Source organism: Physcomitrium patens, chromosome 19 (genome assembly GCF_059467195.1).
Source record: "Physcomitrium patens ecotype Gransden chromosome 19, ASM5946719v1, whole genome shotgun sequence".
Taxonomy (NCBI): domain Eukaryota; kingdom Viridiplantae; phylum Streptophyta; class Bryopsida; order Funariales; family Funariaceae; genus Physcomitrium; species Physcomitrium patens.
The window spans coordinates 3,041,443-3,061,058 of NC_143428.1; the positions used below are offsets into that span (position 1 = coordinate 3,041,443).

General features: G+C 32.6%; 2 protein-coding genes and 1 non-coding gene across 3 annotated transcripts; 2 read left to right on the plus strand and 1 right to left on the minus strand.

Annotated features, from left to right (window-relative positions):
• Positions 1 to 2,223: 2,223 nt before the first annotated feature.
• Positions 2,224 to 4,511, plus strand: LOC112296133 (uncharacterized). Its single transcript, XM_024548345.3, has 7 exons — positions 2,224 to 2,495; positions 2,690 to 2,721; positions 3,067 to 3,108; positions 3,391 to 3,480; positions 3,698 to 3,786; positions 3,932 to 3,982; positions 4,104 to 4,511. The coding sequence occupies exons 1-7, from the start codon at positions 2,425 to 2,427 to the stop codon at positions 4,152 to 4,154; spliced, it is 426 nt and encodes a 141-aa protein (XP_024404113.1). The 5' UTR covers positions 2,224 to 2,424; the 3' UTR covers positions 4,155 to 4,511.
• Positions 4,512 to 4,990: 479 nt separating this feature from the next.
• LOC112296132 (serine/threonine-protein kinase ATG1a) lies at positions 4,991 to 10,460 on the minus strand. The gene is made up of 12 exons (XM_024548344.3): positions 9,893 to 10,460; positions 9,606 to 9,723; positions 9,401 to 9,459; positions 8,988 to 9,146; positions 8,565 to 8,645; positions 8,294 to 8,405; positions 7,993 to 8,047; positions 7,510 to 7,865; positions 6,879 to 7,210; positions 6,262 to 6,526; positions 5,980 to 6,050; positions 4,991 to 5,790 (listed from the first exon to the last, which is right to left on the minus strand). The coding sequence occupies exons 1-12, from the start codon at positions 10,181 to 10,183 to the stop codon at positions 5,590 to 5,592; spliced, it is 2,100 nt and encodes a 699-aa protein (XP_024404112.1). The 5' UTR covers positions 10,184 to 10,460; the 3' UTR covers positions 4,991 to 5,589.
• A 446-nt stretch (positions 10,461 to 10,906) lies between these two features.
• Positions 10,907 to 10,988, plus strand: TRNAS-AGA (transfer RNA serine (anticodon AGA)). Its single transcript has one exon. It is a non-coding gene; the product is annotated as a tRNA-Ser (tRNA).
• Positions 10,989 to 19,616: the final 8,628 nt, after the last annotated feature.

Below are 19,616 nucleotides of genomic sequence, written 5' to 3' on the forward strand. Positions count from 1 at the left end.
GCTTCTAGAAGGTTCTAGAAGCTTGTCTCTAGAAGGTTCTAGAAACTTGTCTCTAGAAGGTTCTAAGGACTATATCCCTAACACTTTGTAGGTGTTGTTTTTTTTTGTTGAATAGTCAAAAGATTATTCCACCTCTTAATAATATTTTTGTTAAAAATATTATTGCAGATGGAAGAAAAGTAGAATACACATCAACAAAGTGACAATGGATTTATGACAATTGTAGATCTTCATGATTATTGTAATACTCTTCAAGATGAAATTTCACGTATTAGCAACTCCAACAATAGGAGCCTTGTTTCAATGCCTATAGGAGAAGTCAACAATAAAGTTCAAAGTTTACGCCAAGAAGTTTTTCAATTACGGAAAGTAAGTATAAGTAGACAAGCATCACAATTGGATTCTAAAATTTATTTTACAACAAATTTAAAAAAACCAAAGATCAATATGGTAGAGAAATTTAATGATATAAGATCAAGATTTGGACATATTGATCAAGAAAGGGTAGCAGAAATCAAACTTCAATCTTTGCAACAAGGATCACATTCTACTACCATATATGTTGTTATATTTCAAAAAGTCATATGTGATGTGGATTGGAATGACAAAGCACTTAACAACAAACTCTGACATGGATTGAATGATAATACGAAGGATTTATTGTTAATAATGACAAAAACTAAATCTTTAAAGCAATTCATCACTCAAGCAATTACATGTGATAATCGACTATTTGAAAGACGTCAAGAACAAAGTCTTGGTTGGAGAGGAGCAAATCAAACTATTACACCTACTTCTCATAGTATGAAAAATTATTTTTCAAGATCTAAAGCTATATAAATTGATACTACTCAATCTAAAGAACTAATCCTAAAAAAAAAAGACAAATGCCAATGTAAAAATCTATGCTTGTATTATAGAAAAGTAGGACCTAACGTAAAAGATTGTTAAGTGAAATTGAATAGATCTAGAGTTTGAAGCAAATATATAAAGATGTAGAAGTTAGAAAACAAAGCCATCCACTTGTGGTATAAACCTTGCAATAAGACAACTCTACATTTCAACCATCAAATACAAGTTTCATTATTGTCAAGGACAAGAACTCAATGAAAAAGCAATTCAGACAAGTGAGCCTTCACTCAAAGAAACGTAACGAAAAATAAATAAATAAGTATGTATATTGAAAGAGAAACTAGAATGGCTATTACCAAAAGATAAGAAAATTAGAGACCCTTGAAACTAGACTAGATGCAAGAAAAGGAGTTGACAAGAGTGAAGAAGGCTTCACTCTTGTCTATATATATACTATCTAACTAGGGGATATGTGGCGACGTTCTATAGGACCTCCAATATGTGTTGACTTTGTAGGATACATGCTTTGACTTACAAGGCAAGTTTTTCTACGTGTGGGCCACATTGTTAGCTTGATCTTCAAGCTAACAACATGTGTGGCACATGGCCAACTTATTGACCACGTTTCTAACCAAAAAGTCAATTAAAAACACTTATGAAGTCAAAACAATGTCTATGAAGCTTCTAAGAAGCTTCTATATTAAATACTATAGAATTAACTTACTTTTACCTACTTTTACTTACTTTCACCTATTTGTATATGTAATTACTAGCTTACATGAGTATGTCCGTGACAATTATACCATCAAATCTTAGACCTTGTTTTAGGTTTTCTATATGTATTAAAATATTATAGTATAAATTTTTAATGAAAGATCTTTTAGACATTAGGTCTTTTTAGGTTTAACATGTTTAATAAAAAAAATAAAAAATAAAAAAATACAAAATAACACAATTTGGTATTTGCAAAGAAAAGCATCTCAATACTAATAGATATGATTATTGGTCAACTATCTACATCTATAGATATTGTTGAAGAAACCAATCCATTAAAAGTGTTGCTAGAAGACCAAGTATCTAAATTTTTTCTAATATCATCCAATATCCTTCGAATGGACTTAAATTTGAAAACTGTATTGAATGAAGTTCCAAATTTGAAGAATTTAAAAGTTTGAAAACCCTGATCAGGAATTATGTGGCTCTGACAACTTTAACTGCCAAATCCAAAAAGACTTGAACTTGTGTTTAGGTGAATAAATTGGATTCATTGCTATTAAATAGAATAAATATAAATATTACAATAGAATAAATATTACATATAATACACAACAAATACCACACACAAAGTTGATACTAGTGATGTGCAAATGTGCCATTGCCTTCACCGTTTCCGGCGAAATCCTCTTGTCGTCAACTGTAAACCCTAAGCCCTAAATGTGGAGGAATCTGATGCCGTCTTTTTTGTTGTGTTGCAATTGGGTTTGTCTGTCTTGACCTGAAAATCTCGGATCTGTCACGAGGTGGGCTTTGTTTGTTGAAACCTCCGTGTTCTGATTTCGTAACTGAGCGATCATGGGAAAACAGTGTGAAGTATGCAAGGATGCAGAGTCCAAATACAAGTGCCCAATTTGCTTAACACCTTAGTAAGCCATCTCTCGCTTTCATGGAGGATTTTGTTTTATACTTTGTGTACTGTTTGAGTTCAGATTTAGTACAGTAATTTTTTCGGATTAGTCGATTGTCGGTCCTTGTTTCTGTTCCAGATGCTTGCTTTGAGCGTTGTGACGTGAAATTGTGACCTAACAGATGAGTGTGATTATGGGTGATGGTTTTGCAGCTGTTCTCTGGTTTGCTACAAGAAGCATAAAGGTAGAAGCTCGTAGTTGCCTGCTCCGTCCATCTAGGGTTTTGTAGAGAGATGGTCTGCTGTGAGCTTACACAAATACGTGAGTTGCAAAGAAAGTCTAGATTTCAGAGTTTAGGGTTTTTTTGTACTCACAGCTGCATGAAGCTGTAGAATTTTTCACGATGAAGCAAGTTTCGGGCTTGTATGTTTCTCATTTATTAGAACAGGAGTAGTTGTAGGTTTGGATCAGATTCTCTGCTGTGTTGATAGTTGAACCCACTAATCCACTGTTTGTGCTTCAAGTAGTATTGAAAACAGGATTGTCTCAGTATCGTCTCTCTAGGCTTACACCTTGTTGTGCTGTGTAGAAATACCATGTGCAAAGCCAAATGCAAATGGAAATAATGCCGGTAGGTTTCGAATTCTTTGGTTTTCAAGGAGACTCGAGTATGAGTTTCACAGTTTTGCATCTGCGTGTAGTGATTATCTTTCTTTGAAGTCTGGAAGTTGAATTGGATGTCACCGAGCGTGTAAATCAGTTTAAAAAAAAATCATATTACCTTTTTGCGCTTCCCGAATCCCAAGGAACCGCTAGATTTGCAATTGATTCGAATTCTGGGAATAACTCTATGTTGATGCATATTCCTAGGAAGGCCCCATTCTGACACTTTTCAACGTGTGCACTGTTGCAGAGAAGATAGTCGATGAGCAACCCGCATCAGTAGCTGAGGATGCTGATGAGTCTAATCATCGCTTGAAGCGTACACAGCTTGAGGCTGTTGGTACGCTAACTGTCCTTCAAATGTCTACATGGTTCTCTTTTGAGTTTCCCTCTTTTTGAAATGATCAATGCTATCTTGTGGTATCTAGTAGCGGACTATATGGATTTCGTAGGATAAGTTTTGTTGGATACCGAACCTTGAGTGACAAAACATATCTGAAAATCTAGCATGTTTAGAGGGCATTTTTGACTTGGTATACTACGGGCGTTTGATGCAGCTGCTTCAGAAGAAATTCGTAAGATGCTTAGGGATCGAGATCTACAGGAGCTCATTTCTAAGATCGATTCTTCATCCAATCCCAAACTGGTATTTTGGCTTATGTTAAGCTTATGTACGAGACGTGGTTGATAAGTTCTTCATGCTTTGTGTAATTTTTGTGCACTGTATTTTAGAAATTTAAAGATTGCTTCGTATGCTTGGAGTTCTACCTGAACCTTGTGATAATCCTTAGGAACTAGAGAAAGCGATGGAAGGACCCTACTTTCGAGAGTTCACAGACAAGGTATTAACTTTCCAAACACTTGTTCTTTTGAAAATTAAAATAGTGTGATTTCAAATAACAACTGGCTTCATTGTCTGCTGGTTTATGACTTACTGATATGAGCCTGTTGTGTTTTTCTCAGCTATTGTCCGTTATAAACCCGTTAGATGATGCATCAGCTACTCACTTGTAATCGTATGCAAGGGCGCCTTCTCATCGTACGTTGAGAATGTCTTCACATCAGTTGGGAAAGATTTGAAATTAAATGAGTTTACTTGGTTTGTGCTTGAAGATAAATTTTAAACTGGCTGTGGATAAACGGGTGGCTAGGTCCATGAACCACATTGCATAGGCTGCTGAGACAATTTGCATAGATGTGGATACATGTGAGGCTTCATGCAATATCAATCGCATGATGCAGAAGTTTTGTAGTTTAGATTTCAGGGAAGAAAGAGTACAGTGAGTATTTTCTCTGGTTGGAGTTGGCTCGTAGAGATTCTCAACTCTTTGTATAACCATATTTGGAACTGAGATAATGTTGGTTTGGTGAGAGCTGTTTGGATGCCACTGGTTTTTATTGTTGTTGCTGCAAAGAAACAGGTGCATGCACACCAGGTTTTTTATCAACTTTCCCGCGTGTCAAGTGGGGACTCGAGAGGATTGTGACAGCACTCTAGTCAGAAAAAGGTTTACATAAAAAGTAAAAAACAAAACATAACAAAACAAAGTGGAACCTTGTGCGTACTCTTACTCGGTATATGCGCGTAAAAATGTAGGCTAAAACGGCTTACTCTAGAGTCTATGACCAAGACTGGGTAGCCCTGCTGAGTAAGGCCAAGTATCTATACTAGCATCCATGAAGCTGCTAGCCTACCAGGAAATTCCATGTACATTAGCGTTAGGAGGTAGCTACGGTTAAAATATATTGAGTGAAGTGAGCTGCATGGCCATGATGAAGGTAAAAACTATGTCTATCCAGTGACACAATCGCAACAGATGACATGAATAAACAACAAAGGCATGGAACAGTGACACAAAGTTCCTTGAGTTAATAGTAAATCAGAACTTTTAACATACATAATTGAGTATGCAAGTTTTTAAGACGAAGAGTAATAATTTCCGCCACCGATGTACTCTGAGGTATCATAACAGGTAATGAGGATTGAGTTCACATCATGCCTGTGCAAAGGCAGGTGAGTGAACACCAGGTGAAGATACTATCTTCCAATCCAGTTCTAGTCTATACAAGTTCATACATCTTGAATCTTACAATCACCTTAACCTATATATTTACAAATCTCAGTTAAAAGTTGAACCAAGTGCACTTCAGAACAACCGATATAGCTCGCAAATTCCAATCACCACCCTCTTCTCTAGGCCTAGAGAATCATTCTTGCAGATTTTCAAGTGGCCATATTTCAGATTAACGGCCGCTTCCAAGGAAGTTGAAGTTATGAGAGTCAAAATCAACTAGATCGCTGATTAACCTCCAATTGCTTTCGCATCCTTCTTCTGATGCCGATCACCTTAAAGTCATACTTGAATCCCAGCAAACACCTTCGTTCAGTGTGCTTGCCTAGTTATCCAACTTTTATTCTATGAAAAGAATGTACATATCGTCCTCGTGTCTAGGCCATGGCAATGCATTGACGATGGCGCGCAGTAACCACATGAGCGTATCCACGAATCCGGTTCCTGTCAGTGTCGGACAGTAATAGAGGAGGCACTATCGGTAGTGTTGCAGCCTCGATTACAAGAAAGTCGAGAAGAGCAGCAGCTTTCTCATATGAAGTAGCCGCAATTTCCATATTTCCCATGAGCTCATCCACCTGAAGCACAAAACCAACCCCAGCACATATTCTTCAGTCCATGCGTTAAGAAAATGATATAATTACTACGGTATGTGAGGCAAAATTGACTTGCTATTCTAATAACACAACTCTACTTGATCGCCTTTCCAATAACTGGTAAACACTAAACTTGCAGTAATCAAGAAGGAACAGAGGATTGGGAAGTACCGCTCCAGCTCTACCGAGGTCAAGTGCTGTTTGGAAGATGAGCTCCACAGCATCCGGCATCTCGGCGGAGACTATGGTTAATTAATCAACACCAATGGGTTTAAGAGCAATCATAAAGTTAATCATGATGTTTCAAATTAAATCGGCCTCTACGTAAGCTCCTGCTGTACATGGAAACTGGTGTCCTAAGAATCGAAAATGCTCTTAAATTACCCCAAATACCAGCTGCTTATATTTCCTACACTAAATATTCCATGTGTGAAATCAGGAGCGCCCACTTACCAATGCCACTATTGATATGCACTGCTAAAGATTCAGCCCGTCCAACAGCAAAAGCAAACTCCCGTTCCACTAAAGAACAAGCATTTGCTGCAGATCTTTCATCACTTTCGCCACCTTCTGAAATACTCCCTCGTTCATTACTGCAAACTTTTCCGAAGTCACCGACGTTGCATGCCCAGGTTTGACACACTCGAAGAGCTTCCTTCCAGATTGCTAGACAAAGAAGCTGGATTGAAAATGACTCCAACTGCTGCCCTGCATATATCTGCGACAAACATAACCATGTAATAAGGACATTGCAGCTACTAAGTCTGTACAACAATGCTCTTGAAGTAGATAAGTTGAGCAAAGAGTAGAGGGAAAGGGGAAGGAGTTTACAACCTTCAAGCATGTTCACCATAAGGTCTCGACTAAGGTCGATATACCGAACGTATGCTTGACAGCAATAAAGCAATAGAATGATACCCATTCCCTAGTTTCTTCCTTCTTCCTCTACACTCCATCACGAATCGTTCAAAACGGCAACAAAAGATCCATTTTCGAGGCCCTGTCTAGTGTCAGCTATTCTAACATCAATTTTACAGATTCAAGCAACTGAAAGTACAGAAAAATCTAACCTTATCTGTGGCGACTTCAGTAATGAGTCGTGCAAATCTCTGTAAAGAGGGAAGTCGTGTAGGTGGATGATCTGAAGGAACTTTGACCTCTTGTAAGCTATGTAATGGGGCAGAACCATTACTGGCAACACTGCCAACCTCTCCTGTAGTATGTCTGCGGCCCACGTTTAAATTTTTGACTTTCTGGGGAGAGCCATGAATCCTTTTTCCTTCATGCTGGCCGCTAAAATCAGAATCTCTTGATGACATCGCAAGATTATCTGTCGATATTACTGGAGCTGTCACGAGGACATACTCCCGTTCTATTGTGTCCATGGAATCTCCCGACGCACCTTCAAACCAAGAGACACAAGGGGGACGAATGTACTCAGTCGAATTAGAAAAACGCGAAGAACCAAAGCATGTTCAGAACACTATTGGAAAAATGGGTACCATGAGATACAATTATAACTGGCTCAGAAATTTTTAAAATGGGAGATGTACCGATCACACGAGTACACATAGAATCATACACTATTTTGAATGGAAGGAAAGTAGATTCCCGTGAAAGAAATGAAGAAAGAAAAAGAAAAACTACAGTGAAATTGTTTGAAGGCAGAGCACAGCTCTAGAAGTTATAATGAATATTTACCATCGGTTGAAGAATCGGAATGCCCAGAATCAAAAATATACTCTATAACTCTACTTTCTCCGGTATCCTGGTCCAGAACACTAGATTCGTTGTCAAGATGATTTGTAGGAGGAAAACCCATTCTAGTCGAGAGTGAATATCCTACATTTGCGTTTTCCTCGGTTGAAGGAAGGGATGGGCTGCTGGAGGATGAAGCTGAGAACAAAGGCGGCTCAGAAAATGAGGATTCTCCACGTAAAGAGGCTTGTTCCTCGTCATCCAATGAAAATGGGAACAGTTCTTCCTGAGAAGTTTCACTTGCCTCACCAGTTCCTCCACACGTGCTCCCTCCTACTTGAGTATCCTGTGTCTTGAGTCTGAAAGTGCAAATAGTTTGTCTTGATGCAATAAAATTGATCGCCATCACAAGTGAGGATGAAAACAAGACCATGTATACCGAGTTTGGGAACCAAGGGAGACAAAGCAAATACGGGTGTGAAATACCTCATTGAGCCTATGAAAGGATGAGTAAAGAAATCCTCAAAAGACAATCGTTCAACTGTACAATATCGCAGAATTTTTCACAAGCATCAGCGGCCTCGTAATGTGCTAATGACTTGGTGGAAAGCATGGGAAACAACAAATCCATATCAGATTGAACTTAGTGCAACAGTTTTTCGCAACTTAAAGCAATGAGCATTCACAACCACTGCCGACTGCATGAAGACGTAAGGACGATAGGAGTCACTTGAATACTACGTTCTTGCCAACTACGATACTACTACAGATGGGAACTTTGGAGCACCTGGGTCCATGCGAAGCAATTTGCGGCACATATCGATGCATTCAGGGTGTAATTGGGCCATAATTGCATCTGGAAATCGCACTTCAGTCGATTTCATAATGTTTTGAAGCAACTGGTATTCAGCAAAAAAATATGAGAATATATTAGAACTAAATCATAAAAAGATACAGAAACTATCAATAACATCCCAAGTTGCGAAACATGTGATGCAATCACAAAATATAATTCATCAACGGACACATATTCCTCATTCAACCAAGAAAAAAATGACCTGAACATGGTTGTTCCCACTGAAAGGAGGCCGCCCAGTTACCAATTGGAAAAGAATAGCACCCACACTCCATAGGTCTGCCTGCAAAGACCTCAGAAGCAAGACAACAGAATGAACCGCGACTTTGTGCTGATTATCATATAGCTACCTGAATTGGACATACCTAACTCGTGCTCAATAGAGACACCGAGGGCAATTACTGTTCTCGATTGGATACCAACGACACACGAATCCCCACGAATGACGGATCATTTCACATAAACGTGTGTCGCATTCTAGCGCAAAATTTCTGCAGCTTAAACTTTCTGCAAAATCACGAACAAAAGCTGTGATGAAAGCCCACAGAAATGTCTAAGAGATGTTTCTGATACATAGCAGATACCTTTACTTACAAGTCTAATGTTACGTCAGACATCTATCTACCTTAGCATCATATTGCTCTGACTGGAGGACCTCGGGAGCCATGTACAGAGGCGACCCACATAAAGTATCCGCCATGCCTAGAGGTTGGAGTGACCTGGCGAATCCGAAGTCCGCAATTTTCAGCACCGCATGACCATCGTCTTTAGAGAGTAGCAAATTCTGCAAAACAGTAAATGTTCAATAACAGACCGGAAGGATCAACCCATGACTTCCCTACTATGAAAGGGACATAGACTTCATGAAGCATGTCGAATTTCCGTCAGTGATTCAGTGACGAGTACGCTCAACAGGGGCAAAATCCTCAAAAATCTTCTACTGACTGAGAACACATAGATTAGAAATCTGACCTGTTAAACATTTACTAAATTCCCGACGGTAGCAGAAAGAAAAGTAACAAACGGTATCATTCCAACCTGTGGTTTGAGGTCACGATGCATCAGATTATTATTCCATAGCACCTGAAGTCCAGCTCCTGAAGAATCAACAGATGTCCACCCATCCACAAATCAACTTAGGTTTCACACCTGCCCACGAGCGCGCAACAGAATTATCCCAAAAATTCGTCGACTACGCTACCCTTCTAAATTCACCCGTGCCAAGTCCACAAGAACCACCTACCCAGCTGCCGCATGAAGAGGCGTGCAACTACTTCAGTAGCCTTGCCATGCCGCTGGATGTAAGCAGCCAAATCACCACCTGCGCAGTACTCCAATACAAGATGTATCCTGTCTTGCGCCTGTAAACACTTCCCAGCGACCTCAAAACCGAGCCAATTCCCATGAAAACCAAAACTCTACTACTCGAATCGACAAGGTAAGATGGCCCCACAAAAATAATATCACAACTTGTAAACCATCTGCAACCAATCAAACATAATCAATTGACCGACCAAAGATGATGCTAACCTCGACAATATCATGCAATTTGATGATATTGGGGTGATCGATTCGCTGCAAAATCGCGATCTCCCTCCTCAAGCTCTCCTGCAACTTTCGGTTCAGCCTCTCGGTGGCAATCTCCTTAATTGCGACGTCAAAACCCGGGTGCTGCTTGTGGTACCCCTTCCACACCACCGCAAAACTCCCCGATCCTATCTGCCGGGTCACAATGTAGTCCCCGATCGCCCGTTGGCCTTTCACCCCATGCCTGAGACTCAGGATATTCATATGATGCTGGTGATTCAGTGCCCCCGCCATCGCCGACTAGTTCTAAACAATCCGGCTACTAAACAATCTGGGCGAGAAACTCTGTGACGTTGTGCACACGCTTGGGCGATTATCCCACGTCAAGCTTACACAACAACGCCCATGATTCTACTCAAAATTGCATGGATATTTTCAATCGTTACAGCCACGAAGGGATTCCATCAACATCCGCATCGGAAATTGGAACAAATAATTTGTGCGTTGCACCGACACCAGACGTGGGCTGAATTCAGATCAGCTCAATTCAAGACCCTCCTCCTCCTCCTTCGCAGGTTCGGGTATTCCGGAATGCTCGTCGTCCGGGGTTCATCAGTTGGAGGATGATTTCTCGGCACTGAGGCTGCCCTGTGGATCAGCGACCACGATTGTATATAATGTTCTAAATCCTCAGAAATTAGTCTCCACAACAACATACGAAGAAATAAAATAAAATTTTCGAAACATTGAAAAACATATTCTTTTTGGCACTTGTTGCTATTTACTAAAAGTCGATATAATTTTAATTATAGACCTGCATAGAGTAATTTCAAAATATCAAGAAGTGGCAACAAATTGAACAAACAACCGAAAATATTGGAATTCTTATACCTAACTTTTTTTCAACAGTGTTTTGAAGTTAATACATAATACTTTGAAAGTGAGAAGCAAAGGTTGAGACTGATTGGAAAATAATTATTATGACGAGATTATCCTTCTAAGGCAAGGATTTCGCACGTGCTCATGCCGGAGTGGTTATCGGGCATGACTAGAAATCATGTGGGCTATGCCCGCGCAGGTTCGAATCCTACTGAGCACGTTAAACTACCAGTTTTGTTCACCTCCGTCTGGATCTTCCTGCACATGTAAAGTTTTTTTGCTTGCAATGCCTTAAGCTCTCGCATCCAGACACCGCTCACACACAAAGTCAAGTGTTCAGTTTGTTAATAAAAATAAGTAAAATCAATACATTTGATTCTAGTATGTGATTTTTTTGAGAATCTTCATTATTTTTTAGGATATATATATATATATATATATATATAATATTTATACATGTTCATATCAGTTTTTTATAATTGACTATAAATAGCACTTACATAAAAAAAATTAGGTCTTTTGTATAAGCTTTCATTATATAATAAGTAAATATATTTAGTTTATATATATATATATATATATATATTTATTCCAATTATCTAATATCTCTCACCTGATATTTCTTACTCATCTAATAATATTTTTTGGAACAAAGGTTATTCCTAAGTACTAAACTTATATTTTTGATGGACTAATATTTCTTGCATAATTCATAAAAATTCCATCTACCAAGATTATAAATTAAGAAATATAAATTCATATATATATATATATATATATATTGGCTTCTTTTAGTTTTGTATGCATTTATTATTATTATTATTATTATTATTATATATGGATTGTAATAAAAAAAAATTGAAGAAAAAAACTTATTGTTGAATTTTAATATGCTTTTATCTAAGAGCATGATTTTTTTTCATCTTAAAATCTATTTATAATTAGTTTCTATTCAACCCATTTATTTTAAAAGACACTTGTATTTTTATTTTATTTTTAATTTTTTTTTATAAGAGTTTCTTTAAAAGAATTTCTTTATGATTGCTTTATGAATTCTTTAGGATTTTGTAAAGATTTCTTTGATGTTTCATATGAATTATCTAATGATTCTTTTAGGATTTTTTTAAGATTCTTTAGGATTTAATTAAATTTTAACTATGATTATTAAGGTTCAATTAAGGTTTTTTTTAAAATTTATTATGATTGTTTTCTTTGCTTGTTGCAAATACAATTTATCTTCTACAACTAGATATTATATCTATTCTTAGATTAGTTTTTACATGACAAGACAACATAAAATCTTTGCCAAAGCTTAGGCAAAATATGTTGAATAATGTGTTAAGGATAAGAACTCAATGAAAACAATTAAATAAGTGAGACTTTTTCAAAGAAGTATAAAAAAATAGAAATAAGGAAGTATGTATATTAATAAATAAATAAATAAATAAATAATGGAATGGATATTTTCAAAAGACAAGAAAACTAAAGACTTCTTGAAATTAAACTAAAACATGAGCTGACAAGAGTGAAGAAGGCTTCATTCTTGCCTCTATATATACTATCTACCTAAGAGCTATGTAGTGGTGTTCTATAAGACCTCCAAAACGTGTTGACTTTGTACAACACATATTTTAATTTGCAAGGTAAGTTTTCTATATGGACGCCATATAGTTAATTTGTTTAGCAAGCTACCAACATATGTAGCATGTAGTTAACTTGTTGACCAAGTTTCTAACCTATCAATCAACTATAAATATATATAAGGTCAAAGCAGTGTCTATGAAGGTTTTAAGAACCTATCCTAGAAGATATTATGAAATTAATCTTTTTTTATTTACTTCTATCTATCCATATTATTTAGATAACAACTATAGTAAATATATGTCCATGACATTATTCCTCTTCTAGGAACGAGTTCTACAAAGAGAAATGATTACATGTCAAAGAAGTCCAAGATGTGGCAAATTATATTTGCTACATACTCTAATCTTTGTTTCCTTCAAAGGTAGTTGATAAGTCTTCTCAGCCATTGGTAATGTCCCATATTAAGACAAGAAGACCATCTTGTTATTTGATCATTGTTGAGACCTTTGTAACTTCTTTCAAACAAAATATTTGTAATATCATCAAGAGTTGTTCCTACGTCTAATAAAATTACCAAACATTGAGACTCTCTTCTTAAGTCATGATATCAAATACGTTGGATCTTGTTATCTATTTGAAAAAAAACATGTTGCCTTTGAAAGTCTTTATTTCTATTGCGTCATCTTGAAGGTTGTAGTAATTACAATGTCTTATCTTATAAGTCAACAAACAATAGCTCTTCAATTGAATCTATTAGCTATTAGTTTTCCATCTCCTTAATGCCATAATTATATAAAAACTACAAACAAAGATAAAAGATAGAATATAATCTTTCGTAAATTGTGTTTCTTGTATAACATATATTTGTTATCTTTCATCTTGGTTTTAATAGATATTATAGATGAAAAGCTTTGATCTTCTCTACTACATTTGTAAGATTTTTTTTTTGGCTCCTATGTGCATTTGTAAATATCATATCTGCACCAATGAATAAGATATTCTAACCTAAGTAATCAATAAGTGACTCGATTGACTTATTCACAAATAAGAATGATTTAAGTCTATAGTAATCAAACTTATCTCAAGGACAAATAATTTTAATATTATAACAAAGCAATCATACCTTATTACTAATATAGAAATGAGGTTGTTGCTTGTAATAGGCATCCACATTATTCTTTTTTTGTTCTTGAGTCTCTTATAATAACGCCTTCATTATTATATGTATCTTAGATAAATAATTTGTCAAATCTTCTACTACAAGATTATCAACTTTTGAAAATTCAAAAGCATTAAGTCATGGATAATAACCATAATTAGCAAAGAAAGATGTTTGTTGTATAGAAAAATATATTGTGTTATTATAAATAATTTTTTCCAATGGCAAAAGAAATGTCTAATCATCTTATTGATAATTGATGGTATATCTCAAATACTGCTCCAAAACTTGGTTCATATACTTAATTTGTCCATCAATTTGAAGATAGAAAGCTAAAGATAATTTTATGTCTACCTTTAGAATCTTAAAAAAAATTCTCTAAAATCTGAATAAAAACTAAGTTATCCTATCTGATATAATATCCTTAAATAATCCATGATAGCAATAGATATTGTCAAAGAAAAGCTTAGTTGCTTCTTCACATATGATAAATTTTGTATATGGTATAAAATATGCCATCTTGATAAAAATGAACTACTATCACAAATTTAGAGTCATAAGAACTTGAAACTTAAAGATCTCTGATAAAATCTATAGAAACAAAAAATCATAGTTGTTCTAGAATAGATAACATCAAAGATATGAACTTTAAAGAATTAAAATATCAATATATTATTATATTATTCAAAAAGACTAGAAAATTACTCAAAGATGATATAGTATTAAACTACAATGGCTATTATTAAAGACAAGAAGACTTATAAAGTCTTGAAACAAGACTAAGGACTAGAAAGGCATTGACAAGAGTGAAAAGGCTTCATTCTTATCTCCATAAATATTCTTAAGTATGAGATATGTGGTAACATCCTATAAGACCTCTAAAACATGTTAACTTTGTTAAGTACATATCTTAACTTATAAGGCAAGTTTTCTATATGTGCATAATATAATTAGCTTATTTTATAAGCTATCAACACATGATTAATTTATTGACCAAGTTTCTAACCTACCAATCAACTACAAATACATTTAAAGTAAAAGCAACCTCTATGAAGCTTCTAAAAAGCTTATCTAAAAAGTATTATGAAATAAATATAATTTTATTTACTTCTATTTAATCATATAGGTAAATATTAATATAAATATAAATGTTTGTGACATTATCCCTTCTTCTAGGAAAGAGTTCTATCAAAAGTAATCATCATATATTGAAGTAATCCAAGATGCGTCAAATTATATTTGCTACATACCTTTGTTCTTTTCAAAGATAGTTGATAGGTCCTCTCAGCCATCAATAGTATTCCATACTAAGGCATGAAGCCAACTTGTTATTTAATTATTGTTGAGGCTTTTGTAACTCTCTTCAAATAAAATATTTATAATACTATCAAGAGTCCTTCTTACCTCTAATAAAATCACCAAATATTGAAAGTCTTTTCTAAGGTCATAATACCAAATATGTTGTATTAATATCATATCCATGCCAATGAATAAGATATTTTAATCTATTTTGGTACCACCTTAAATCTAAGACTTCTTCCATCTCAAATTCTTGATTATTATCCACTTCTATAGGAGGACGTGGCATTTGTCTTCTTTCCAATATATTCATTTTCTTGTATGACTCAAAAAGAGATACATAAAATACAAGATGGATTTTCATAGACTTTGACAGATGTAATTGATAAGCAACAAGATTGACTTGTTTATTAATAGGAAGAGGTTTAAATCTACAATAGTTCAACTTTCTCAATTTTTCTTACATTTGTGCCATTGTATTCTTCATTTTGACGAAATCTACCATAATAACACTTAGAGGAAAAGAGATGTCTAATATCATTCAAGATAAGTAAAAAAAAAGAATTTAAAAGCAAAAAAAATAATATCAATTTAGAAGAGGGTTATTTTCAACTTCTTATATGCTTATGTCTTATCAAGAAAAAGAGATAGTTTATTCTAATTTTTTTTAAAAAAAATAAAAAATAAAAAACAAAAACAAAAAAAACAAAGTTTTGATATTATAAATGTATTCTTGTCAATTTATCAAGGATAAGAACTCAATGAAAACAAATAAATAAGTGAGATTTTTTCAAAGAAGTATAAAAAATAGAAATAAAGAAATATAATAAATAAAAAATAAATAAATTAGAGTAGCTATTTTTAAAAGACAAGAAAACTAGAGACTTCTTGAAACTAGATTAGAAGCAAAAAATGAGTTGACAAGACTAAAGAAGGCTTCACTCTTGCCTTTATATATACTATCTACCTAAGAATTATGTGGCAATGTTCTATAAGACCTCTCAAACATGTTGACTTTGTATAACATATATTTTAACTTGCAAGGCAAGTTTTCTATATGAGTACCACATAGTTAGTTTGTTCTACAAGCTATCAACATGTGTAGCATGTGATTAATTTGTTGACCAAGTTTCTAATCTATTAATCAATAAAAAATACATATAAGATCAAAACAACATCTAGAAAGTATTTAGGAAGCTATCCTTGAAGATATTTGAAATTAATCTTCTTTTATGTATTTTTATCTATTCATATTACTTAGGTAATAATTATAATAAATATATGTCTGTGACATAATGTATGCAAGTAATATTGGACTCTTAGATAAATTGATGGAACACATCCATTAATAGTCTAATTTAAGTTCTATTTATATTTTTTCCTCCTTTGTAATATTTTTATACTTTATTATTGCCACTATATCTTATGTTTTTATATTTTCTTCATTAAAATTTTATTGGATGATAAATAATGATATTTTTTTATTTATTATAATTTTATTAATAAAAATGTATTACCAATCTATGTCATTTAATGCAATCTAGTCCAAATTCTAAAAGCATTGTCACAATTTATATCATTAGTTATTTTTAATAGACATCTATTTAAATACGTGTTACCAATGGCTAAACTTATAGATTTATGTAAAGCACAATGAATTAGGCCTTGTGCTCAAAACAATATGTTCTTAGGTTGTAGACAATTGCTATAATTTAAATAGTAGCAATAAAAGAATATTTATATCAATTATTAGTTGGATAGCCAAGGAAATTGTATTTAATGTAGATAAAGAATTTGATTACTTTTTAAAATAGAAATTTGATAAATTAATGCAATGACTATTAATTAGTACATTTTTTGGCACAATATTTAATATATATACTTTAAGCTTTGGATATAGAATTTGTAGTTTTAAATGCCAAAATAGACATATTTGCAAGATTGATTTTATGAATACAATCACTTTATTGTATTGTTGAACATGCTTTAATAATAAAATCATTTGCCAATAATTCATTAACTAATACATTGGTAATTTAATATGTAATTATCATGTGTGTTTGCTTATAAAAATTAGAATTATCTTTAGTCAAAAAAAAATTATCTAAAATCTTATATGAAGGTGTTAAATCAAGCTGCAAAATCTTGAAAGTATGTAATTTTTTAATATACAAATATTTTTTAATTGTGAACAATATTTTTGTTGCAATAAACATTATTAATGTTTGAAATAGATCTAAGGATTATAAAAGATAATCCAAGTTGTTGTCTAAGAAATGAATTATAAAGAACTAAAAGATCAATATATTCTTATGTCACTAAAAAAGAATAAATAATCACTCAAAGATGGTATAATATTAAATTATAATGGTTATTGCCAAAAATAAGAAAATTAGAGAGTCTTGAGATAAGACTAAGAATTTAAAAGACATTGAAAAGAGTGAAGAAGGCTTCACTCTTGCTTCTATATGTACTATCTAATTAGGATCTAGGTTGCAACATTTTATGTGATCTCCAACATGTGTCTAACTTACAAGACAAGTTTCTTACATATGTACTATATGGCCAACTTATTGGCCAAGTTTCCAACCTACCAATCAACAACAAACATATATAAAGTCAAATCTATGTCAATAAAGCTTCTAAGAAGTTTCTTCACAAGATATTATCAAATATACCTATATTTATTTTCTACCTAATACTTCTTATCTAGATAATTTGTATATGTTTGTGACATGTGTTAACATGATAGTTGGTATAATGCATGACTGTTAAATTATCACCAATCTAAATAATAGAAAATATTAAAAAAAAATTATATAATTTTTTCACTAATAAATTACAATTATATCAATATGACAAATAATTTGATATAAAAAAAGACATGTTGTGGATACAATAAAAAAAGATCTATCATTTTTTTCAAAGTTTATATTAGAAGTAGGTATGATATTCAAATCCTAAATTAAAAGTACACATTATAGGCAAATTTTATAGTAACTTGCTTGAATTAACAACTCTAAAAAAAATTAAATCTTTTTTGAAACTTCTCTTAAACATACTTGCTCTTAGTAAAAAATTTGTTAATTAATTTTTCAATGAGATTCAAAGACTCTTTGCTTTAGAACTTTATTATTATTTTAATGTATACTGTAACTTGATATAAACTCAACTTTTGTATTTTTTTTTCTTTGTATCTTAATTTTTAATGAAAATTTTATTATTTCTTATTGTGTTGAAATTGCCTCAAAAAAATTAACTTCCATAAAATCAACAAACTAACTTTTGTTGCTTTTTTAATCTATTTAAGAAAAAAAATATAATTGTTTCAATAATTTGAAGTGAAATTTGTGTTCAAAGATATAAACTTTTAAAACAAAATCACTACCAAAGTCTTCAAAGATTAAATTATTTTCACTCTGAATTTATTCAACACAAAAAAATAAAAATAAAAATAAAAATAAAAATAAAAACTGATAATCTTATTTATGATTTTAATGCATCATTTTAAAATATTTTATACATAAAATATATTTTATTTAAAGTGATTTAGCAACTACATGGAATACAAATCTATTATCTATTATTAAATTTTTCCAAAATAGTCCAATTTCATTACCTATAAAGCCTATAAATTGCACTTATAATGTTCAAATTAAAAATAAGAATGATTCAAAAAAACCAAAAGAATTAAAAAAATCAATGAAGGTATTTATTATCAATGTCATATTGTAAATTTCATAATTGTAGATTTGATCTTAAATAATAAAATCTAAAAATATTAAAATACAATCTACTATTAAAGACTTTGTAAAAATAATGTTACTTATTTTTAGATCCTATCTTATTCTAAAATCAAAGATACTTTGTTTGCAAGGTAATTGGATCCAAATTACATCAACTTGCTAATGCAATCTTAGTCAATTCCAAATTGAGCCCTAAGTTCGTTTGCAATAATTAAAAATCAATCCTTCTTTGTAGTTTCAATCTCAAAATTTGAATTACATTATTTTATAATGTTTTGGTACACTAAGCTTATTTATTCTTAATTTTATTGCAAACTAAATTTTCTAAGTTGACAAATGCTTTTAAGAACACAAGAGCAAATATTTTTATATTTTTAATTTTTTTTCTTTTAAATAAATATGTATATTTTTTAAAAAAATGTTATTTTTAATATGGTACTCTTTATTACTATCTTAGAAGGAAAATTGGATTTTAAAATTTTATTTTATTATTTTTTGCAAGAGAAAATAATTCACAATTGCTACAATATAATTATTTTTATTTTTATTTTAAAAAAAGATTTATCATTTCTATAAACTTTAGCAAATTGATCCTTGATAAAACTTTTAGAATTGTATAATAATGAAAAAAGACAGTGAGAAGCAAACGTGCTTGCAACCTGATAAAATTCATTAAAAATAGCTTAGTTGTAATAGAAAATTTTCAAGATAGCTTCTTGAATTTTTTTCTAATTTTATACCATAATAAGAATTCTAAATCTCAAGATCAGATTGGTCACAATAATAAGGTGACATGATAATATGGACAATTTCAAAAAGAGAAGGGAGGTGTTCTAAGCCTAATGTTGCACAACTGTGCGATTACAAAAAAGAAATTGATAAAAACAAAGCAGATTGTATAGAGCGATTTGGTAATATAGCTTGATACCACTAATTTTGATAATATAAGAAAATAAATGTAACCAAAAAAATAACCATATAATAATTAGAGCATAAAACCACCTCTACATAGACAAATTTTCATTAAAAAAAATCTAAACTTGTAAAAAAAATAACATTT